Here is a 20,237-nt window from a genome sequence, read left to right on the forward strand (position 1 = left end):
ATCTTGAGTAGAAACAATAACGATGACCAATGTTGAATAAAGCATTTGCATTAAACTTTTACCATCCCTTGCTTTTATTTTCATTCTTGTTTTAAAGCAATAAATTTATACTTCTAAAAGCTCTGAAAATTCTACAAATAATTTCGTAAAACAAAAGAGGGTTCATCATGCATTGTTGTTCATTGTACTTTATTTTTCTTCCTAAATTTTTGAAAACAAAAAAAATAAATAAAAGCAATACCAAATATTTGATCCAAAATATAGACGCGACCGATCTGACCCGGTTCCAAGTCAACCTGACAGTGATGTTTTAGTCATGTTGGATGGTTGCATTGACCCGAAGGGCTGCTAGGTGTAAAATCCTTGTCATCGACATACTCGATCCGACTTAATGGAATCATCTATTAAATTTGTTTTGGGTCCAAATTAAAATGCAAAAATATAACAGTGTCAGGTGGGACAAAGGTTACCTCGGTTTGGATGGGTTTGACCCGTTTCCAAGATTGCAACCTCTAGTAGGGTGCCAATTTTTAGTTGGACCTAACCCATGACTGAGCTTATGGATTAGTTCAATTGTGAAGCAACACTCACAGACACGCGTGTATTGCATTCTTTTTCTTTTTTGTCCGTCTGTAAAAGTGTTGCTGTATTATTGGACTGGTCCACTAATACTGTAGTGAATCTAGTCTAACTAATAATTACTTTCAGTAGGATAAAGTTGTGCAGGTATCATGTATCTAATTATAGGAATAATGTATACGGTACTATCAAGTCACATCTAGCATCTCTCCATCTTAGCTACTAGATACTAAAGGTTAGGTTAGGGTCAGTTGTGATGACTCGTGCGAATATATGTTTAGTCCCACATTAGTTATTCGCCGGAAAGATCTTGGATACTTATGCTATTACACAAAGGATGAAAAAATTCAAAAAATATCTTCCAGTGAGTCTTTTTGGATAAGATCTTGGGTTATTACAAATGGTATTAGAATAGATCCGGCCCATAACCTACGTGGACTAGAAGACACTGCAACATGAATATATTTGAGCTGACTACAAGTTGATCATTGTGTTTGTAATTAGATTTGAACGAATTTTGACTCTTAGTCTGACGTGAAAGTCAATACTTGAATAGAAAAAGTATGTGAGGATCCGTATGAACATGTGTTTAGTCTCACATCAATTATTTTCTGGAGTTTGTTAAAAATATCTTGAATACTGGTAGAGGACTCAAAGAATCAAAAATAATTTTTTGCTAGCCTATGACCTGTTACATCATACCTTCTCTGGAGGCACATTTAGCCATTAAAGAAAGAAAGACAAACGTTGTTATAACGGAGACACAGCTCATGCTAGCTTTCTTGCCAACTGGATAGCTTCCCAGTCTAACATATATAGACAATGAAATTAATTTGCCACGTCATCGGTTGCATCCTCCGCCAGAAGAATGTTCGATGCAGGCAGAAATAACCGTATGTTGGGTACCCCAGCCGATTTTATTCATATCCTCCCCATCCGTGGGTCCAACTCGGATACTCTTCTGGGCTCCGACATGAACCCTCTGTGTGAGTACGTCACATCTGGCACCACTGAGACTACTAGCGGACCAGTAGCTTTTCCAAACCCCGTGTCCGAGCAGAGAACATCCGGTCTCCGCAATTTAATCGACGTCCGCGCGTTTCGAACTCGAAACCATTTGGTTGGAAGTAAGGCTCCGTTCCACCGAGCTACCGCTTCAGCGGCAGAGCAAGGTCTTTTGATGGCCTCGTTGACAAGCTTTTATAGGGAGCCTTATTGATGGTCTCTGGACCCACTGCATAAAGGCAAAGTCTGGCCTAATAACAAAAGCAACGTCAAGTTTCTGAAAGTTCTCCTAGGCTGAAAAGGCCCACTTATTCTGACTTTCTAACTGCTCTAAGTTCTTATCATAGTGAGCTAGGCTGAAATATTGGCTTACCCAGCCAAAAAATATGGACCGAGAAAGTTCCAAACTAACTAGAGTTAAGTAATTGGCTTTAATATTCTATGACTAAACGACCCACTTCAAGGTAGTAAAAGGAGGACTGAAAAACTTCGGCCACATGATTTGATATCAACCAAATATTCTATGACTGGCGAATGGAATTTTTACGGTGTTTTGGGGTATACGGCTTAGTTTGGAGTCCAGGGGGTAGTCCACGGCCCGCAAGGTGGATGAAGCGCCCATGTTCACCGATGCGGTCAAGAAACAACTGCGATTTGAGATTGACGAAGGACCACCGTCCATTCGTCCAACGATGGCGGACCGTCCGTTCCAAGGCCGGCCCACCGCACCCCATATCCCACGTCCTCAAACCGTAAACGGGCTGCGTGGCCCGATTTTGACGTCGGGCTGATCGCCACGAAATCTCATTTCCCACCTCGTGATTCGTGCAATCATGCTTGCAGCATACTTATCGCCAACCCAAGTTCGAGAAAAAAAAAAAAACTGAAGTACGAGAAATTCGAGAATTTAATCCAAGATCCAGATGAGTTTTTTTTCTTTTTAATCTGTATATATTTGATAAAAAAAAAAAGGAACAGGCTTTGTCTCTCCGATATCGGAGATATCCCCATGACACCATTTTTACCAAATAGAAGAGATCTAACCGAAGAAGAAGGTATAATAAAAGGGGGAATTTTCTTCCCCACATCAGCACCTCAAATCTTGACGATCTTGGCGGCTCGGACGACAGGGTTCTCCCGGGCGATGGCTTCCCGGCCGGCTGCCTTGTAGTCGAAGCTGCAGTCGTGGCGGTCCGAGTACCGGTGCTGCGCGCAGAACAGCTTACCGCACCGGCACCGGAACCCCGTAAGCCCCACCCTCTTCCGGCAACCCGCGCACCGGCTCACCCGCCTCGCCGGCGACACCACCGCGGCGGCAGCATCAGCCTTGCCCGCCGGCCCCTCCGCACCTTCCCTCCCTGCTTCCGCCGCCGGATCCAGCGACCGAGCCGGGGCGGAGCTAGCTTTCTCGTGGCTGGAGCGGGAGGGCGGCGAGGGGGAGGCGAATCCGGCAGCCTGGAAGCAGGCTTGGCACATGTTGTTGGTGGCGGGGTTGCCGTAGAAGCCGCAGTTGTTGACGCAGAGGGTGAGGGTCTCCGGGACCTGGAGCTCCTTCTCTCTCTGGGCCATTTCTCGTCTTCGATTGCTCGCTGGGGTTAGGGTCAGGGTTTCGGGAGGATTGAAGGATCTGTGAACGCGAGAGGAGAGGGGCTTTGAGCGGGCCGTGGAGAGGAGAAGAGGGGATGGAGAGGGGTTTTTCAAGGGGTGGCCGCGTGGGGGGAGAGGGGGTCGAAGGTCATGGCAAGGAAAAGGAGCCCCATGGGAACGCGGTCCGATCCCGAAATTGGCCCTGTATTGGGCGCTTATTTTACGAAATCGCCCCTGCACGACATCATGTCGGTATTGTGGTGGCAAAATTGTCCGTGAGATATTTATATAATATAATACTATTGAATCGGAAAATATCGGGTGTGCCGCCGACGATGGTGGACCCGGATGCAAACCGCCGGCCGATGCGGCCTCTGAGCCGACGTGACTCGTGAGCGAGGTTATAAGATGCATCGGCGACCGTAATATTTAGCAAGAAAATAATCACGGTAGGAATGTCGCACGGCTTCCTTCTTCGTGAGAAAAGTAGTATACCTCCAACCCTATTTTTTATTTATAGAAATAAAAAAATTATTTTCTCATATAGAAAAGCTGAGAGGATTAATTAATATTTATAAATTTTAATTTTAAATATTATTTTGTAATTGGACTTCAAGATGGCACATATTTGTTGGCTTTCTAGGAAAAAAAATAATTATTTGAAAAAAAGTTTATAATTCATAGCATTGCCATACTTTCTTATAAGCTGCCATGCTTTTTTATGCTATTCAAAAAAGATATAAATAGCGAGGGGTTGGTCAATTTTACGGAGTAGAACTTTTTCTATAGAATGGCTATCCATTTTTGATGTGATATCTCATTCCAATTTTCAAACACAAACATGTGATTTAAAATTATTCAAGCCAGTTAATGTTGCATAAAATTTTGATCACTTACATAGTAGCTGCTATGCAGCAAAGAAAAACCGTCATTTTGAAAAAAAACAAGGGAAAAAAAAAAGAGGAATGCCTTTCCGTTACAAGTCGACATCAAGATGCAGAGGCCGCTGGGCTGCCGTCCGGCGGACAAGACAAGATAGCCAGAGAATGAGCAGTTCTGATGGAACGACAAATCCGTACACCACCTCAACCGGAGAAATCCGGTGAGGGCAATTCCGTAAATTTGGGAGCTCCGAACTACCCCTAGCCACTCGGCCGCCCAATCTGACCGCCGCTAGCTTTTATATTTTATCAATCACGGGGCCGCGTGGACGTCCGGAGACCGACTTTGTCGCCGTCCGACGATGCCGTGGCGCAGCCGTCAATCCAACGTGTCGCACGGGCAGCCCGTTGTCGTGCCATCCAGCTGGCGCCAACCCATTTATCCCCTAACCTTCCCGAACACCAGACATTCCCTTCAAACTAATCATCAAGTGCCACGCGCCCTCCAAAAACCGGAGGCACCCACAAGCATCCGAGAGAGCGGCGGGCTGTACGGTGTGGCGTGTTCGGCCCAGTCCAGCTGAAGAGATCCCGTACGGCCGCGACCATGAATTGACACGCGCCCTCGGTTATTCTTGAGCGAGAAGAAAACTCGGCGGGCGGTTCAACGGTGGAGACGCCGTCCCGTTTATGATAAGTTTAGATCCTCTTCAGGATCTAGTCGCATGCGTTTTGTCCCGTTCAGTCGCACGTTTTTAATCCATGGATACGGAGGTGATGATGAGTGATTGATCTGTAATTCTCCAATTTTTTTGCACGTGGAATTTGGATTCTTCGTGATCCATAGTAGACTGAATCCAGCTTAAAAACACCAAAAAAACGTGGCATGAGGAGAGCTACTTATCTATATCTCATTTGAAACTAAACAATATAATAAGTGGTGTGACATGGTCTGACCAACATTTTATTAGAGTACATAGATTGATTTCTATATGTAGATGGCCCTACTTCATTTATAGATTAGTGTGTTTACCCGTGTTCAGAAACATATTGCATATAGTAATATGTCCACGTGTATATGTTTAGCTTGAAACTATGCCATAGTTATTCCATAACCTATTTAGCATTTACAAAGAGAGAGATGTTGCAACAATCACTATATATCTTTTTTTTCTTAAGAGTAAGTGAAATGCGGGTTTTTTGACAAAAAAAAATCTAAAAATGGTAGAATTGAAAGAACAAACCACCCAAGTCACTTAGCATTTTCCTTTTACTTTTATGCTACTACATGCAGCAACAACAACAACAAAAAAAAAATGATGCTAGCTCATACTCCGGTCATTTTACACAACCTGATAAATTGGGTTCGGAACTCTACTCGAGTTCAGCGTACAAACTCTCAACCAATTGAGTCGTAATAAGAGATTATATAATATATATTTTACTGAATATTTATATTTATATTACTATTTATATATTTTAAAATTTATGCAATATTTATATATTTTGAATCAAAAAATTTCCTCTCGGGCATTATTAGCCATACCAAATCTTAACAGTGACTCATGAATAGTTTATTTGGCATAGCTTTCTGCTACCATGATATGGATTGTGCCTAGACAACTTTTTACTGTAATATGGATTGTTACTATGATATGAAAGTAGTTCAAGTTAGTAGAAATACGCGATTGGAGAGGGCAAATATACAAAGCTTTTTATTTTTTGGATGAGAAATCCATAAAGCTTCTGGCAGAATCTTGGTTTTCTTGTATTCCACTCTCTAGAATGGCTGCCCCTACCTATATGAACTTGGATGACCCACGGTGGGCTTACATTTTGATCAGGGTGGGGAGTGTAATCATGAACTCATCCAACGGTTGTTCGCTGACAGCATCACTTCTAAAATCCTTGCAACACCCCATGCAACAAGTGGGAGGGCTAGTACCTCGTTGGGGAGCTAATTATGAGAGCTACCTATGATCAGCTCTGTCACCTTTAGCTGACGACCAACTCAATTATGGGTGGATTTGGAAGCTGAAGGTGATTCATGGAAGTAGGTTTGGGAGAGGCTACCCTCTGCTAAGCTGTTAACTAAGTGGGGCCTGCTTGATCACATTTGCAAGAGACGACACAGCACCACCGAGACTTTGAATCATTTACTCATCATCTGGGATTCTAATGCAAGAAAGACTCTTGGTAACAAGGGCGTCTCCTTCAGATCTCCGGTCCAAGCACCAAAAATTTAATAGAAGGTGATTCATCTACTGACAGTCTCTTGGCTCAAAGACCAAAAAAAAAAGCTCCTCAGCTTTATTCCTGCAACAGGGATATGAGGTCGATTCACTGCAAAGTTTTACTGCAAGAGACGGAATTCAGACTGTCTACTTCATTGCAAACCTTGTTACAACCTTGACCAATTTCTGCTACTGTAACTCTTTTAACTTTTCCCCTGGTTTTGATGCATTTTGTCACAACGGACGTGGCACCCATTTCCTTCGCGAACGAAGAAAACAAAGGGCATTCCATGGAAATTCCACGATATACTACCGCAATATTAGATGGAAAAAAAAAACTAGAAACTAAAAGATAGATGGATTTAACATGGTTTTCATTTTTATCTGATTGCTATAGAAGATGACAAAGGTACAAAAGAACTATAAACCATTCTGAAATTTTTGTCAATAGTGAGATCTTTCATATTGACTTTCTTTGCCAGCAACTGCTTTCCCTGAGGGCTCCACCAGATCTCTGTATGGAAGATAATTCAGTAAGAATCCCTGAAGTAGTTTAAATCAATAAACGATTAGGACACCTCATAAACTCCTCGCTACCTCAATGCTGCAGTTGCATTAACAAAGACAAATGAAAAGCCCTTGTTCTGCGGATGACTGTAGATGGCAGATTGCAAGATTCATAACAGCTTCTCTTCAGTGTAAATTCTGTCTTGGGTGGGAATTATTGTTCCACTTTCATTACTCCTCCAATAGAGTTTGATACGTCTCAAGGAACATAAAACTTATGTACAATAAGTAATTGAAGGGATACAAGTGATTGAAGAAACCAATTATTGGGAAGCTCTATATACACTACCGAGACTTTACTGTGAGCCAAATGTAGAGTAATTAAACTAAAACCATATATTTGAATAGATAGATGCATTCCCCAGTTCACAGTTTCTCAACTTAAAAAGCCATGACACCAGAAAAATCAGGGTAACTTAATCATATGATCTAAGGAAGATATCAAAAGAAAAGGTGAGCTTTGTTTGTTTGATGAGAAAATTAATCCCAGCACCCTCTGACTTCCTAAACTTTCCCCTTTATTCGCAGACGACCCTCGGCACAGCTCTTGAATGCCACAAGGGATGGAATAAAGATTGAAACCTTGTCTCAAATTTCTATAACTATCAGGCTGAAAGGTGAAGCTCTTTACCAATCTCCATCAACAACGCTCCTCCAGAAGGAAGAAGGCATAAGAAAGCCTCCATCTCCATCTTCAATGCCACCCGAAGCTTTCTGTGTTTTGCATGCTAAATCACAAAAGGAAGCCTCGTCTCCAAGCAAAACCCCCTGTTGCCCTTTTCTTTCACTTGCAATAACTATGCTGGACCAGTATTCCCGTCTGCTTTTGGTTCAGTTCGGTTATAGGTGAGACTTCGTGCAGTTGGAGAGAGCGCATTGTTTCCAGAGCCAAGTGAGGAATTAGGAGGACCTTTCGTGCCCTCAGTGGGCTGAGCAGTTAAAGCTTCACGCTTCCACTGTAAGCTCCGGGCTCCAGGTTTAAATGGGAGGCGGGCTCTGAAAGCACCACCAATGGCACACCTTGGATATGGTATTCTGCCGAGCCTAGAAGCAAATGGAGAGCCCCGTGCAATGCGGGGCCAACCCAACATCGGGGCAGCTTCATGAGAGCTTCTTCGAACAACCTGCAACATAGCAATTAGCAAGTATTTTGCAACCACGACATCAACTAATATTTGCAATGTCCAAAAAGCAAGATATGCAGATGACTTCAAATGTTTCATGCAAGTGCTTTGAATCCAACCCTGCTGATGCCAACATGGATTGCATCAGGTTGATTTTGCTGCTTTCCCCCTATTTTAGGTTTCAAGGATTTAGAAAGGATAGATGATTGACTAAGAGAGCCTGTTTTGAACATGTGGAGGATACCATAGAACAGAAGAGCCAAACATCTAAACAGCCAGAAATCATGCCTATCCTGACACATGTTAAGCAACTGATCAGCTTACCTTCAGAATACGAGACATAAATGACGTGCCATTCAAAGATAATGCCGACTCTGCTGATTCTTTCTTCAAGAACTCTACATAGGCTGACCTGTTTCGGAAGGAAAACAAGAGCTACACTCAGAATGTTGTTGAAGAATAATGAAGATAGTCATAAGCCACTGTATAAACCATACCCTGTGGGTTGGCCGGTTGCACCGTCAGTGACAATTATTACTTTTAGCACTGCCCCAAACTTATTGAAATGGCGAGAAAGAGTATCTTTAGTGGCAGCAAAGTGGACCTGCAAATCAATAACATAACTATAAGAACTTGTGCAGTTTCATCTTTCTAGCACAGGGAAGTTAGACGATACTTACATTGCTAACAAAGAGAGTTCGAGAATCAACATCATCAGAAGGCAGGCCGGCTGTATACGAACCTGCAATTGCGAGAAAAATGTTTATTTCGTAATCTGTATAGACACAGAAAATCAAGAAAAATTACAGGAGAAGAATTCAAGGCATGGAACTGGCTGTTTACTGTAAAACTTCATTTCATATATGAACAAAAGAGCCTTCTATCTCTTACTTATTGTTATTTTATGCAGCCAATGAACACAATTGGATTATTCATGAAACAATAAAAATGAAAAAGAAAAACAACATTAATTCCACTGTGATAGCCTCATAGAGACACCTATTTTTTTTTCCTGACCAACAACGATCCGGCAAAAATGTTGACATATCCTCAGTTCATGCAACCAGAACAGTCAAATTTGAATAATGTCATATCTCATTATGCCACATTATGCAGCAGATTCTCTCCAACATTGATCTTTTAATTAACAAAGGCTACAATTTATATCTCATAGGTTCAATTCCATTACATACCAGGTGTTGATGTAGTCCTCTGAGGCTCCTTCTGAACATCTGCATGCTCCATTTCCTGATGTTTAGGCAAACATAAAAGTTCATTAAATGGGTAAATAAGGACATGGTTTTATCTGTATGTAAAACAGAGTTCAACCTTAACAAAGGAGGCACATCAAAGGAATCAAAGAAAGTACTATACTGCAAGTTGATTCATAACAGGATGCTTCTAAAGCATATTTCAAACACCAACAGGTTCATGGAGATCATTCTGTTACACTATGGAGAAGAAACCATCAAACTGTGCAGCAAAATGTTTGCAGGAGTTTAATAAAACATAACTAGGATACCCATTTTATACAAAATAAAGGAGATTAAATATAAATGTAAACATAAACCTTTTACCATAATTGCATTCAACCTTGCATACTAGAGTAACCAAAAAAGTAACCTCCTAAGGAAGATTTATTGGCTTGGTTCTAGTCACACCTTAAAAAGATACTGGATATTCAAATGTGTCCCAACTCTCATTTTTGACAAATAATAATGTAGAAGAATCTATGGCACATGCCTTAGGGGTATGACCCCGACCAGGCAAGATATCCATAGAATTTCATTTATATCAATGGGGGATGCATCCAGAACAACATGCTGAATGGCTATTGATGATATTGATATATACTTGAGCTGGAGTACAAGTCAATAGAACAGAGTCTGCAACTGATCCAAAATGTGATCTGCAGTATCCAGAAAATCTCAGAACTACAAGATTGGTGACCTCAATCATTTTTAGCTCTCCCTTCCCCTTATTCTCAGTTGAACCAAAGGTCCTAGTTATGTTTCCCAACCATGTACTAATACAATATAGATTGGGCAGCTGAGCATCAAAACACCGCCTAAATTCTCATCACGATACTGATATAAACTTTTAGTTTGGAAAAATTACAGAATCTTCCCAGCTCCACTAATAGATAGAAGAACCAAAGACAGGAATTCTAGGATGCTGAACTACAACATCCTGTTTAGACATGAAAGTAGAAGGGCAAACTGATCCACGAGAAAATTAGAAAAAGAAAGCAGGACACAGTAGCAACAGAAGAATTCTTAAAAGTCCGGCTAAGGAGATGGCAGCATCCAAATACTGCACAATGATCTACACAGCAGTTTATCAAAGCTCCAGTTCATGCTTTTTGATTTTTTAAATTTTTACCTTTTTCTAAATATGACTTCAAGTAGATGCACAAACATCTTCCACTACAAAATCTTCATGATTTTGGTTCAGAGAAAATATCACTACAACAATATGATTATAAAATACATAAGTATACCAATATTTTTACAACCCTTGGCTAATTTTTGCGAAAAGAGCTATAAGATATTTTAAAGTTAATTTCTAAAGAAATGCCTACCTTACTGCATAAAAAAAAAAAACTGATTATTCAGTAAAAGACCTCTTACTTTTATATTCTCAGACTTGGTAGCATCATTCTCCTTTTGCAGTCTATCATTGGGCTTCCCTACATTCATCTCACTCTTCTCTACAGTTATTCGATTCTCAGCCTCAGCAACATCCCTAGGAACTTGGTAATGTGGAGGTTTCCATGTATTCACGTTAACAGAGATATTCAGGATCTTGCTAGATGTCATTGCTGCTGAACTAGCAGGTGGATCCTGATCCATCACTCTTGTTTTCCGAACTACTTCATCAGCATTCTGTGCAACACTATACTCCATCGTCTGTAACATTTTATCCTTGTGAGCAAAAGAGGCACTTTGAGAAGTATCTGAACCATGATGTGTTACAATACCTACTTGATCATATTCACCATTATCTGAGGAATAATCATCATCCATCCCAGTTTCCTTCTCTGCCATAGTCATATCCCCAGCAAACTCCCTGTTGTCATCACTTCTTTCATGATAATGAACTCGGTTTAATGCTGGAATATGGTCAAAATTTTCATCCTCTCCATCTTCCAGCTCTGGTGCTCTAAAATCTGATGACTGATTAATTGTCTCCACAGCGTCAATATCTTGTCCCAATCTACCAAAAACGCTACTTGAAGATCTAAACTTTTTCACATCCTCAGCAGCTTCTGCTGCAGCTTTGAGTGCAGTTGACAAGGCACCTGGCACTCTCGCAACTGATTTTGTTCTCTGGGGTCTCTTATCCTGCACAGAATCTGTAGTGGATGTGGAAACCACAGAACGAAGTCGCTTCGAAGTTGGCTCAGTTTTAGAGATTGATTGATGCACAGTCCTAACTGCATCTCGAACAGCAAATTGGAGAAGTCGGCGTGGAGCACCAATCGCTGGATGGGAAGCTGAATCTCTCTGCAATGATTCAGAAATGTAATAAGTAGTAAGGTAGTTACAAGAGGAATTGCAACCTAAAAGAATACTCATGACATGCCTAAACTTCATTTCATCAATCACATACTGAGATTCTTACAAGAGTCTGATAAAACACACCTGCATCTCAAAACATACACAAATATGCACCACATACACGCACATGCACATGTAAATTAGATACTGAGAGTCTTACAAGAGTATGAATCAAGGTATGCCGTACCGGCCGGTACGAACCGGTCCAGGTTGGGACCGGTACCGGATCAGCATGGGATCCGGTACTGAAAACTTTTCAATGGAAAACTGGCTGATAGGACTGCCGTACCGGTACGGACCGGGCCGGGCCGCCATCGGTACGCCGACCGGTACCGGCACGGCGAACCTTGGTTTGAATAATACAACCCACATGCACCCAAAACATACAAACACACATCTGCACCATATACACCACATACACATGCATGCATACAGGTGCATGAGAACACATGCATGCACAGATATATGCATACGTATACACCAAGGTATCAAATACTGCTGGAACAGGATGATACGAATGGTTCCACACCATTCCAGCAGCTCTAGTGCCGGTACACAGTGTGTCAGTATGGGATGCAGTTTGGTACTGTGTTGATACCCAGCAATATAATATTCCTGCAAAAAAAAGGGTACAAGGTCCAGTACTAGTTTTGGAAACCTTGATATACAATGACAAATAAGCACATAAATAAACAAGCAAGCTACTTTTCTTTTACTTTTTTATATGCTTTTTAAATACCCAGAAATCATATTGCATGTCAAAAATGCAACTTATAATATGTGGTAATGTGAATCCTGAAAATTGTAGCTTCAGGAAAGTACAAATTTGAGAATAAAGTTTTCTATCAAAAAAAAATAGTGCCAGTTAGCTTGAATACGATAAGATAAATCCATATTAACAGCGATTGGGCTTGAAATTCATGCATGATCATAAATTAGCAGCATCTTTGACATTTAGCAAAGTAACTTTGCGAATTCCAGCAATCCCAGAGCATAAGCACCAAATGATATAGACATGTTTCTCCGTAAATATATATTCGTATGTAATACATATTCCCTTTTGGCAATATAAGATCCAAGTGATGTCTTATGACCATATATTGGTTATTGAGATGTCAAATATGCACATGGTCCATCAACTTAATAGAAAGGTGGCATGACCAACCTTAATTGGGTGTTCTTCATCTTCTCTGCTCCGCTTTTTGTGAACTTGAGGCTTAGGAGAACGAGATCGTCTAGCAAGATTAGTTCTGTGGTGTGTTTTCTCCTCAGAGTGCAAGATATCAGTCACAACACTTCGAAGAGGAAATACTTCGGTATGCCCATGCCCCAATCCTTTCCACTCCCTACCATGCCGACTTCTCGACACTTTAGTCAACTTTTCTCTCTCATATTCACAATCAGTCTGCACATTACCAGTCTGATGCCCAGGTTGTGAAATGTGTCTTCCTGGCAGTTGATTCGATATGGAACTGGTCCTAACCACTTCATCAGGAAAAGATTCTTGTGGCTGCACATACAGATGTATATTTGAAGAGAGGTGATCCCACAGCCTGCAGCAAGATGGTTTCAACATAATCACCTCAAGCAAGCTAAATATTCACACCCTTATACCAATCCTACAGAACTGGTTGCATCTGAAGATGTCTGAAAGAGAGATTTTCTTACCAGGATACAAAAGTGACACTATCATCCCCCAAAAACACATTCAGCTCCTTCCTGGACTCATCTTTGCGCCTGCCATTCCTGAGCAAGACAATGACATATTCCTGCAAGTGCAACTTGAAAAGTCAAATTTTTCCTCCTTAATGTGGAAATGTTTTGTCAAACAATCTATGCTTATGTTAAGCTTATTTCATGCAATCACTACAATTGTGTCAAAACCTAACCAAAGCATAAAAGCACTAACAAAATTCTTAAAACTTAACTAATTAAACAAATGTATAAATGATAGTGAGAACCTGCAAGAAATGAATTAATAAAAATGCAATAATCCAGAGAAAGAAGGCATATCATAAACATGGAGGAAAAATAAAAAGATAGTACATCCTGTTCATTATAAGTTGTTGTCTTTTTAATGTTTTCAGCTGCTACTGTTTGCCACCAGAAGCAAATCATTGATGGTGCCTCATCTAATCCCATTTGAAACAGCATTCTTTACCAACAAAAACAAATCAAGTCCTACTGTGGAGTCCTATTTATGTGAATTCATGTCTTCCACTGCTCTTCTTGACATGCCTAAATTCAAATTAATACCTCCTGCTAACAAGTTAATTGCACACACTTGATCAGGATTTATTCTCCATCACATCAGAGGTTGTTTATATGATTTGACGAGCAAATTCATTTCTCAACCACATTCCCCCAAATTTTTACCCCGTAATTTCTTAATCACATCCTCATCTCATCTCCAATCATATTATGCAAAGACAGCCGATATTGCACAACACATTATGTAACATTGGTTGCACCATGTAATAAACTTCTTCCCTTGAGCCCACTTGAAATGAGGTAGTGGATCGAATTGTGGATGTTATCACTTGGGGCATTGGCTGGTGGGATTAGGAGTTGGTTTCCATTGTGGTAAGTATACTAAAAGATGGGTGAGTGGGTCTGACAAGTTGAGGTTTTCTACAAAATAGAAGGAATCTGTTTGGGTTTGTTTCTTGCTGTAGTTGAGTTCTTTTAATGGACATGCGCCAGAATGTGAAAAGATTTTGATGTACATAACTGCTTATGTTTAACAAAAACACATTGATCTCTCTATCTCTCTAGGTAAATAGGTACCCACAAAACTTTTTTCATTCCCTCTCGAAACAGATCATGATAAGACAAACAAGCAAATGACATCTTTGGTACAAAAGCCAATGCATCTTGCAATAACTGATGGTACCAGAATCACCAAGTTAGATGAAGTTGCAGATTCAATGGAGGACACCAACATGCTTCATAGCCTGCATCTTAGCTGAAGTAAAGGAGCACTCTGCTTTGCCAATATCAACACCTTGATTGACTCCTCTGAAAGATTTAAGCTATGGACTCCAAATATGATCACACCACTGGGGGGAGGTGTAATGAAAGGGAGAAATTTCAACCAACTATTTATTTAGTGAATGAGTTAGGAGTATTTATGCAATGGCACAGCTGAACTATTCAAACTTAATCAATGCATTATCACTAGCACCAGTTCTTCTATGTGGGTGTATTTGACAGAGCAATTCTTTCATTATCATCAAAATTTGACAGACCAATTAATCCAGCTAGCTTTATTCCATTGGTTCCATGGAAAATTGGGTATTTTACAATGGGCAGGGAGATTTACTTATGCTCTTGAATTCTTGTATGGACCCATTGAGCATGAAGATCAAAGACTTGTCTTGGTGAAATTTTGGCAAGTGTCATAAGTTCGAGATAATCAGGATCAGTTTGAGGCCCTAGACAACTTCATGCAAGATCTAAACAAGACTTTCATGGTCAATTCCTCTTAGAGGAATCTGAAGGACATTCACCCAAATGTCCATATATCACAGCCTCTGCCACTCTCAGCTACAATTAGGGCCTCTTTGGAGCCCTACAGGTCAACCAACCTGCAAGTTAAGCTGCATGCCCAGCCCACATCAGATGTTTGGAAGCTCGTATTTCAAAGACGAGGTGCAAATAGAGCTTCAATAGGCCAGCAACAGAGGCCCAATTTCCTGCAACTCAACCTGTGGCCAAAATGACCGCGAGACAAGCTGCAGGCTCAATTTCCTGCAGCCAAAATGACCACAAGACGAGCTGTAGTGCTTTCCACCCCATGACCCCGGTAGCCTTACCCACCCTGCTACACTTTTTCCTCACCTTTATCTCCTCTCCTTCCCCCTATCTTCCACCTTCCGGTTCTACCGCTCCCCCCTCTTTCCAACCATGCCCTCACCTCTCACCCCTTCTCCTACTTCCTTTTCCTACATCATCGATATTGTAGGTCTCCCCCTTTGCCTCCATCTCATTCTCCACTGCTCCCCCCTTTCCTTACTTCGATCTCTTCCTCAGCCATCCCCCTTCGCTGCTCCCTCTTGCCTCCTTCTCCTTCTCCACTGCTGTTGACAGCCAACTCCTCCTTTGTCGCCAATAACCATCTTTTCCACCTCCATCTTTCCGTTGCTTCCTTATCTCTTTCCTCGCCCCCATCTCCTCCTCCGACACTTCCCCTCTCATCTTCCCCCTCCTCTAATCCAAACATGAAAGGTTGAACCTCCTGCAACTCAACTACTAAAGCTTGAATTGCAGTGCAACTTGAATTGCAAGGTTCCAAACAGACTTGCAGTCTAGAAGGTTGCAAGAAGAAAAGCTGGTAGCCAACAAATGCCAAGGCCGTGCTGAAGATCCCAAAATTTCACCAACCATAGGATAGGTACGATGAAAATCTCACAACTCCCATCAAAAGGTTGCCTCCTATGAAGAAACAATCATCTACCAAAAAAATAAAAGGAACTATCAAGCATAGGCAAGTGCACTAATGTCGTCCTCACCATTCAGGGGCTCTCAACCACCACTAACTTCTATTTTGTTTCCTTTAAGAGAGTGCGAGCTGCTATGCCGTACTTGGACCCAGTGGCTTCATTTTTAAGGCCAATCCTCTGGGACTACTCAAGTTTGTGAATAATGTTCATCTTGAATGGGAACTCATACCACTTTCATGGCATGTAACCCAGGGAGCTAATGGAAAGAAAACTCAAAAAAGACTATAAAAAAGGGCAACAATGCGATGATCCTTCATAATTCAACTTGGTAGACACTCCATTGGACTATTGATATGATCCATGACTCCAAATATTGTCCAAATTTGATGAAGTGTTTGCAGAGTCCATTGGCATTCCCCTGCTACATATACATAACCATTAATTTCTTCACCAGGAAAAGACCCGACTAGTTAGTGTTAGATCTTACTATTACCCACAATTTCAAAAAGCTAAATTGGGCAGGGGAAGTAAGTGAGAAGCCAAGAAGTTGGAAGTTTGTATCATCCATTCTGGCCAAAGACTATCTCACCTCTAATATTGTTGGTGCGAAAAGTGACAAAAGTTGGCGGATATGTATGAATTGTTAAGCCTTGAACCATGAGAATGAATTGTTAAGCCTTGAACCATGAGAATGAATTGTTAAGCCTTGAACCATGAGAACAACAAAAAGTACCTAGAGAAACATCTAAGGAGTTTCACAAAAACATGATTAAAAGAGTGGATTTAACTGCTTCCTACAACAAAATTGCAGTATAATACTGCTATTCATTCTTGTACATAAACAACTACATTTTAAGCATTCTATGCTCTATCTTCCCTTGGTCTCTAATCCATATTGTGGCATCATGAAAGTTAGATAATGAAGGAAATGGAAAGTCATTATCTCCTTTTAAAGATTCTCGAGGAAAATTTGCATGCCACCCAAAAGCTCACATAAAGCAGATGGCTAAATTGGAAAGGACTGAGCACAGATTTTAGGTGGGAAATTGGGTATACTTAAAGTTGCCACCATATCAAGAGCACTCTGTGGCCTTACAAGAGGCCCTTATGCTATCTCCAAGGTATTATGTTCCCTGTCAAGTATTCAAGTGATACAATCTAATGGCACCATAGCATCTAGGCTTGATCTGTTGTCATAATAACATATACATTCTACGTCCAATGTCCCCATTTTAAGAAGGATTTGGAGTTCATATTACTACACAAGCATCATTGCCTTTGATGCATGTAATGTAGTTATTTAACCTTTAACCTTATCCTGAGGTAGCAGTCCACTAGGTTCTTTTTGTTGTTGTTGTTGTGGATGGTGTCAGTTGTGTTGTTGGCTGGTTGCATTAAGCTTTAGTTTCCTATTGTTGTTTGGAATATTAGGAGATGGGTGAGTGATATGACACGATAAGGTTGTTCTCAAAGTAGATAGAATTTTATTTGCATTTGTAGTTGAGTTTCCTTTATGGATGTGGGCTAGAATGTGAATGAGTCTTTATGTATATATTTGCTTGCCTTTGAAACAAGCAATTCTGGTCTCTTGAAACTTTCTTTGGGAAGATGGTTTCCCTCAGAGTAAGCCTTTTCCATTCCCTCCCAAAATAAGCTCATATTGAGATAAAGAAGCGCATAACACTCACTGCATCCAACGATCACCTGCACTCCGCAAAGCATCTCCACTTCAATTGGTTGAATTTTTCATGAAAAATGCCCAGCCGGAAAACACTCAGATGATTGAATGTTTATTTATGGACCTCCGATGACCTGCATTATGGTCTAGCGAGAGAGAAAGAACAATACAAATTATAAACCAAATTACTGGTTAGTTCACCACATCCAAGTTAACAAACCAGTTCATATAGTAACTTCAACCAATTAGACGCTTCAATTAGTTAGCTATCTCCCCAATCTCAAATTGAAGTTTAAAAACATCGCTAGAACCACATATAACACGAACAAATACTACTTTCCGACCAAAAATCCCTTCTTTTTATTGCAGGACACATTAAACCGATTAAAAACAGAACTTGGAGGTTCAAACATTTCCCAGAGAATCAAAATTTTACGAACATATAAAAGAGAAATAGGCGAAATCATACCACAAGGGTGTCGTCGGTGTAATCCCCCATGAACTCCTTCAGCTTCTCCTTCACCCTGTCCCGGAGCTTCAACACGCCCTCGGCGGTGAAACTGACCTTGAACGTCCGATCATCGACGGCAAGATCCGGCCCGTCCATTTCCGGACTCGGGGAGGAGGTCCGCCAAAACCCTAAATCGGAACTTTTGGGGCGATTTCCACGGAGAAACGAACAGCAAAAAGAACCAGAAGTGAAACCCTGATCCGCGATTTATTGCTCTCGGATTAAAAAGAAGGGGACATTTAGAACTGGATCGCGCGTTTCCCTGGCGACCTTTTTCGTTTCCCCGCAAGGGGAGTATCGCTGCAACCGGGGCTCGGATAACCAGCGCCGGTGCGGGCGTTTTCACAGGGGGTGTAAGGCCTTATGTAGAGGAATTTAATTAGACGATTTTGCCACTAATCCTTTGACGAATTTACCTGGCTAAGAGGAGAACATTGATTTCTTTCTAGGGCGTTGCGGGGGAGATTAGAGTCACGAAAAACCACCTTATTCGTGGGAGAGGCGTGTGAGCGGCTTCATATTTCCGGTGCCACCCCTAGAATTATTTCTGCGAGGGCGGCAGTCCTGTGAATCCGCTGCAAACCGGGTTGTAAGAAATTCTTACGGCCTGCTTAGGTGAAAGGCAGATGTTTGGCTCTAGAGTGAGATTGGAAGATTTCATGATTTATATGTCCAACTAGTTATATTATGTCTTTTTTTTGTGTATCCAAGGTGTAGAAATTTTCTATAAGATGAATCATAAATAATACTTCTCTCCTTGTTTGTGCCAAAATCTGATATTACACAGGAATCGAATGAAAACTATCATGAGAAAAAAATGGTTACACCTTTATGTTAAAATTTTATATGTACATTAGTGCACATTTTCTCTTGTACAATTGTAATGAATACTTAAGGTAGTTTTAGTATGTTTTTTTTTTGTTTATGTAAGTTGTAGGAATTTTCTATGAGGTGAATTCTAAATGATTTTTTGTCTCATATATGGAAAGTCTTTAAGATGAAGCAACGTAAAGTTTAAATTATGAAGATATGTTATTTTGTGCACTAGGAGAAAAGTAGGGCAAAGTTTGATGGTATATATGAATTGAATAAAATTTGTTACGAGAAAAATATATCATCACATATAATTTTAATCTGCATCATAAATATGTTTTATTTCATAAATAGTAGAAAAATATAATTAAGCCAAATTTTTTCTATACATTAAATATTCATGGACTAATGTTTGACATCTCTGTGTGTGTGTGCATATATATATATATATATATATATATATATATATATATAAAACATCCATGTCATTCAAAGTATCTACATGCATATCATTTAAAGCATCCAAATTTTAAATCTTCTTTCTTTGCCTAATCTCCTTGGCATTAAAAGCTAGAATATATATAATCACCCAAGCCTGTATAATGATAATATAAACATTAGTCAAAATACATGCTAGTAATACCTATATTTCTTTATTTCATGGATCATATTTAAAATAATATAATTATCGTACAACCTTGCATGTTGTTCTTTTTTTTTTCTCCAGAATTCTCTCTCAAAAGATCTATTCAATAATATCCACCTACAACCTTGCATGCTAAATGGTGCTTTTTTCTGGATAATCACATGTTACTAAACTATCCTACTTTAGCCGAAAATTCATGGTAAATTTGTGGTCACTTTACAAGAACACGTATTAAAACTAAGTTTGCATAAAGTGACCTTAGTTTTATTGTTTTTTTTTTTTTTTTGTACAGTGACGATTCACATACAACGGGTGTAGGTGCAGCCCATGATCACCCCTTTTAACCAACGAGAAATTATACCCCGATGTTTGTTTCTGTAGACAGTATTCATCAAATGCTGATCTCAAAGCACCGTAATAAATGGTTGCAATCATCTATGATGGACGGTCATATGGTGCCCGCCGTAAAAGATATAATTTTTTTTAGGCAACTCAGCTGTGCACAGCCTCCGGGGCCGCAGCTGGATTTTTTTTTACTTTTTAAGTATAATATTCTGTGGGCTATTTCGGAGTGAGCATCTACGTAGAAAATTCTAAGATGGGCCGGAGA

At 40.4% G+C, this 20,237-nt stretch overlaps 2 protein-coding genes across 3 annotated transcripts; both read right to left on the bottom strand.

Annotated features, from left to right (window-relative positions):
* Positions 1 to 2,521: 2,521 nt before the first annotated feature.
* LOC103711373 (zinc finger A20 and AN1 domain-containing stress-associated protein 11-like) lies at positions 2,522 to 3,314 on the bottom strand. Its single transcript, XM_008797487.4, has one exon. The coding sequence runs from the start codon at positions 3,151 to 3,153 to the stop codon at positions 2,680 to 2,682; it is 474 nt and encodes a 157-aa protein (XP_008795709.1). The 5' UTR covers positions 3,154 to 3,314; the 3' UTR covers positions 2,522 to 2,679.
* A 3,852-nt stretch (positions 3,315 to 7,166) lies between these two features.
* Positions 7,167 to 18,516, bottom strand: LOC103711372. Of its 2 annotated transcripts, XM_008797486.4 has the most exons (10): positions 18,127 to 18,516; positions 13,206 to 13,306; positions 12,703 to 13,090; positions 10,962 to 11,483; positions 10,608 to 10,886; positions 9,171 to 9,225; positions 8,658 to 8,719; positions 8,475 to 8,581; positions 8,302 to 8,389; positions 7,167 to 7,977 (listed from the first exon to the last, which is right to left on the bottom strand). In XM_008797486.4, exons 1-10 carry the CDS (start codon positions 18,262 to 18,264, stop codon positions 7,651 to 7,653), a joined length of 2,067 nt encoding a protein of 688 aa, XP_008795708.2. In that variant the 5' UTR covers positions 18,265 to 18,516; the 3' UTR covers positions 7,167 to 7,650. The 2 variants fall into 2 exon arrangements, with proteins under 2 accessions (XP_008795708.2, XP_008795707.2); XM_008797485.4 differs by having other exon boundaries at positions 10,608 to 11,483.
* Between the last annotated feature and the right edge of the window lie 1,721 nt (positions 18,517 to 20,237).

The sequence above is a fragment of the Phoenix dactylifera genome, chromosome 7 (assembly GCF_009389715.1).
Source record: "Phoenix dactylifera cultivar Barhee BC4 chromosome 7, palm_55x_up_171113_PBpolish2nd_filt_p, whole genome shotgun sequence".
Taxonomy (NCBI): domain Eukaryota; kingdom Viridiplantae; phylum Streptophyta; class Magnoliopsida; order Arecales; family Arecaceae; genus Phoenix; species Phoenix dactylifera.

Excerpts from the sequence above, each read along its gene's own strand:
- LOC103711373 (XM_008797487.4), bottom strand. The coding sequence starts at position 3,153 with ATGGCCCAGAGAGAGAAGGAGCTCCAGGTCCCGGAGACCCTCACCCTC.
- LOC103711372 (XM_008797485.4), bottom strand. The coding sequence starts at position 18,264 with ATGGACGGGCCGGATCTTGCCGTCGATGATCGGACGTTCAAGGTCAGT. Across the intron at positions 8,720-9,170 it reads GAGGACTACATCAACACCTG|GTTCGTATACAGCCGGCCTG; the intron begins GTATGTAATGGA and ends TCGCAATTGCAG. Across the intron at positions 7,978-8,301 it reads TTATGTCTCGTATTCTGAAG|GTTGTTCGAAGAAGCTCTCA; the intron begins GTAAGCTGATCA and ends GCTATGTTGCAG.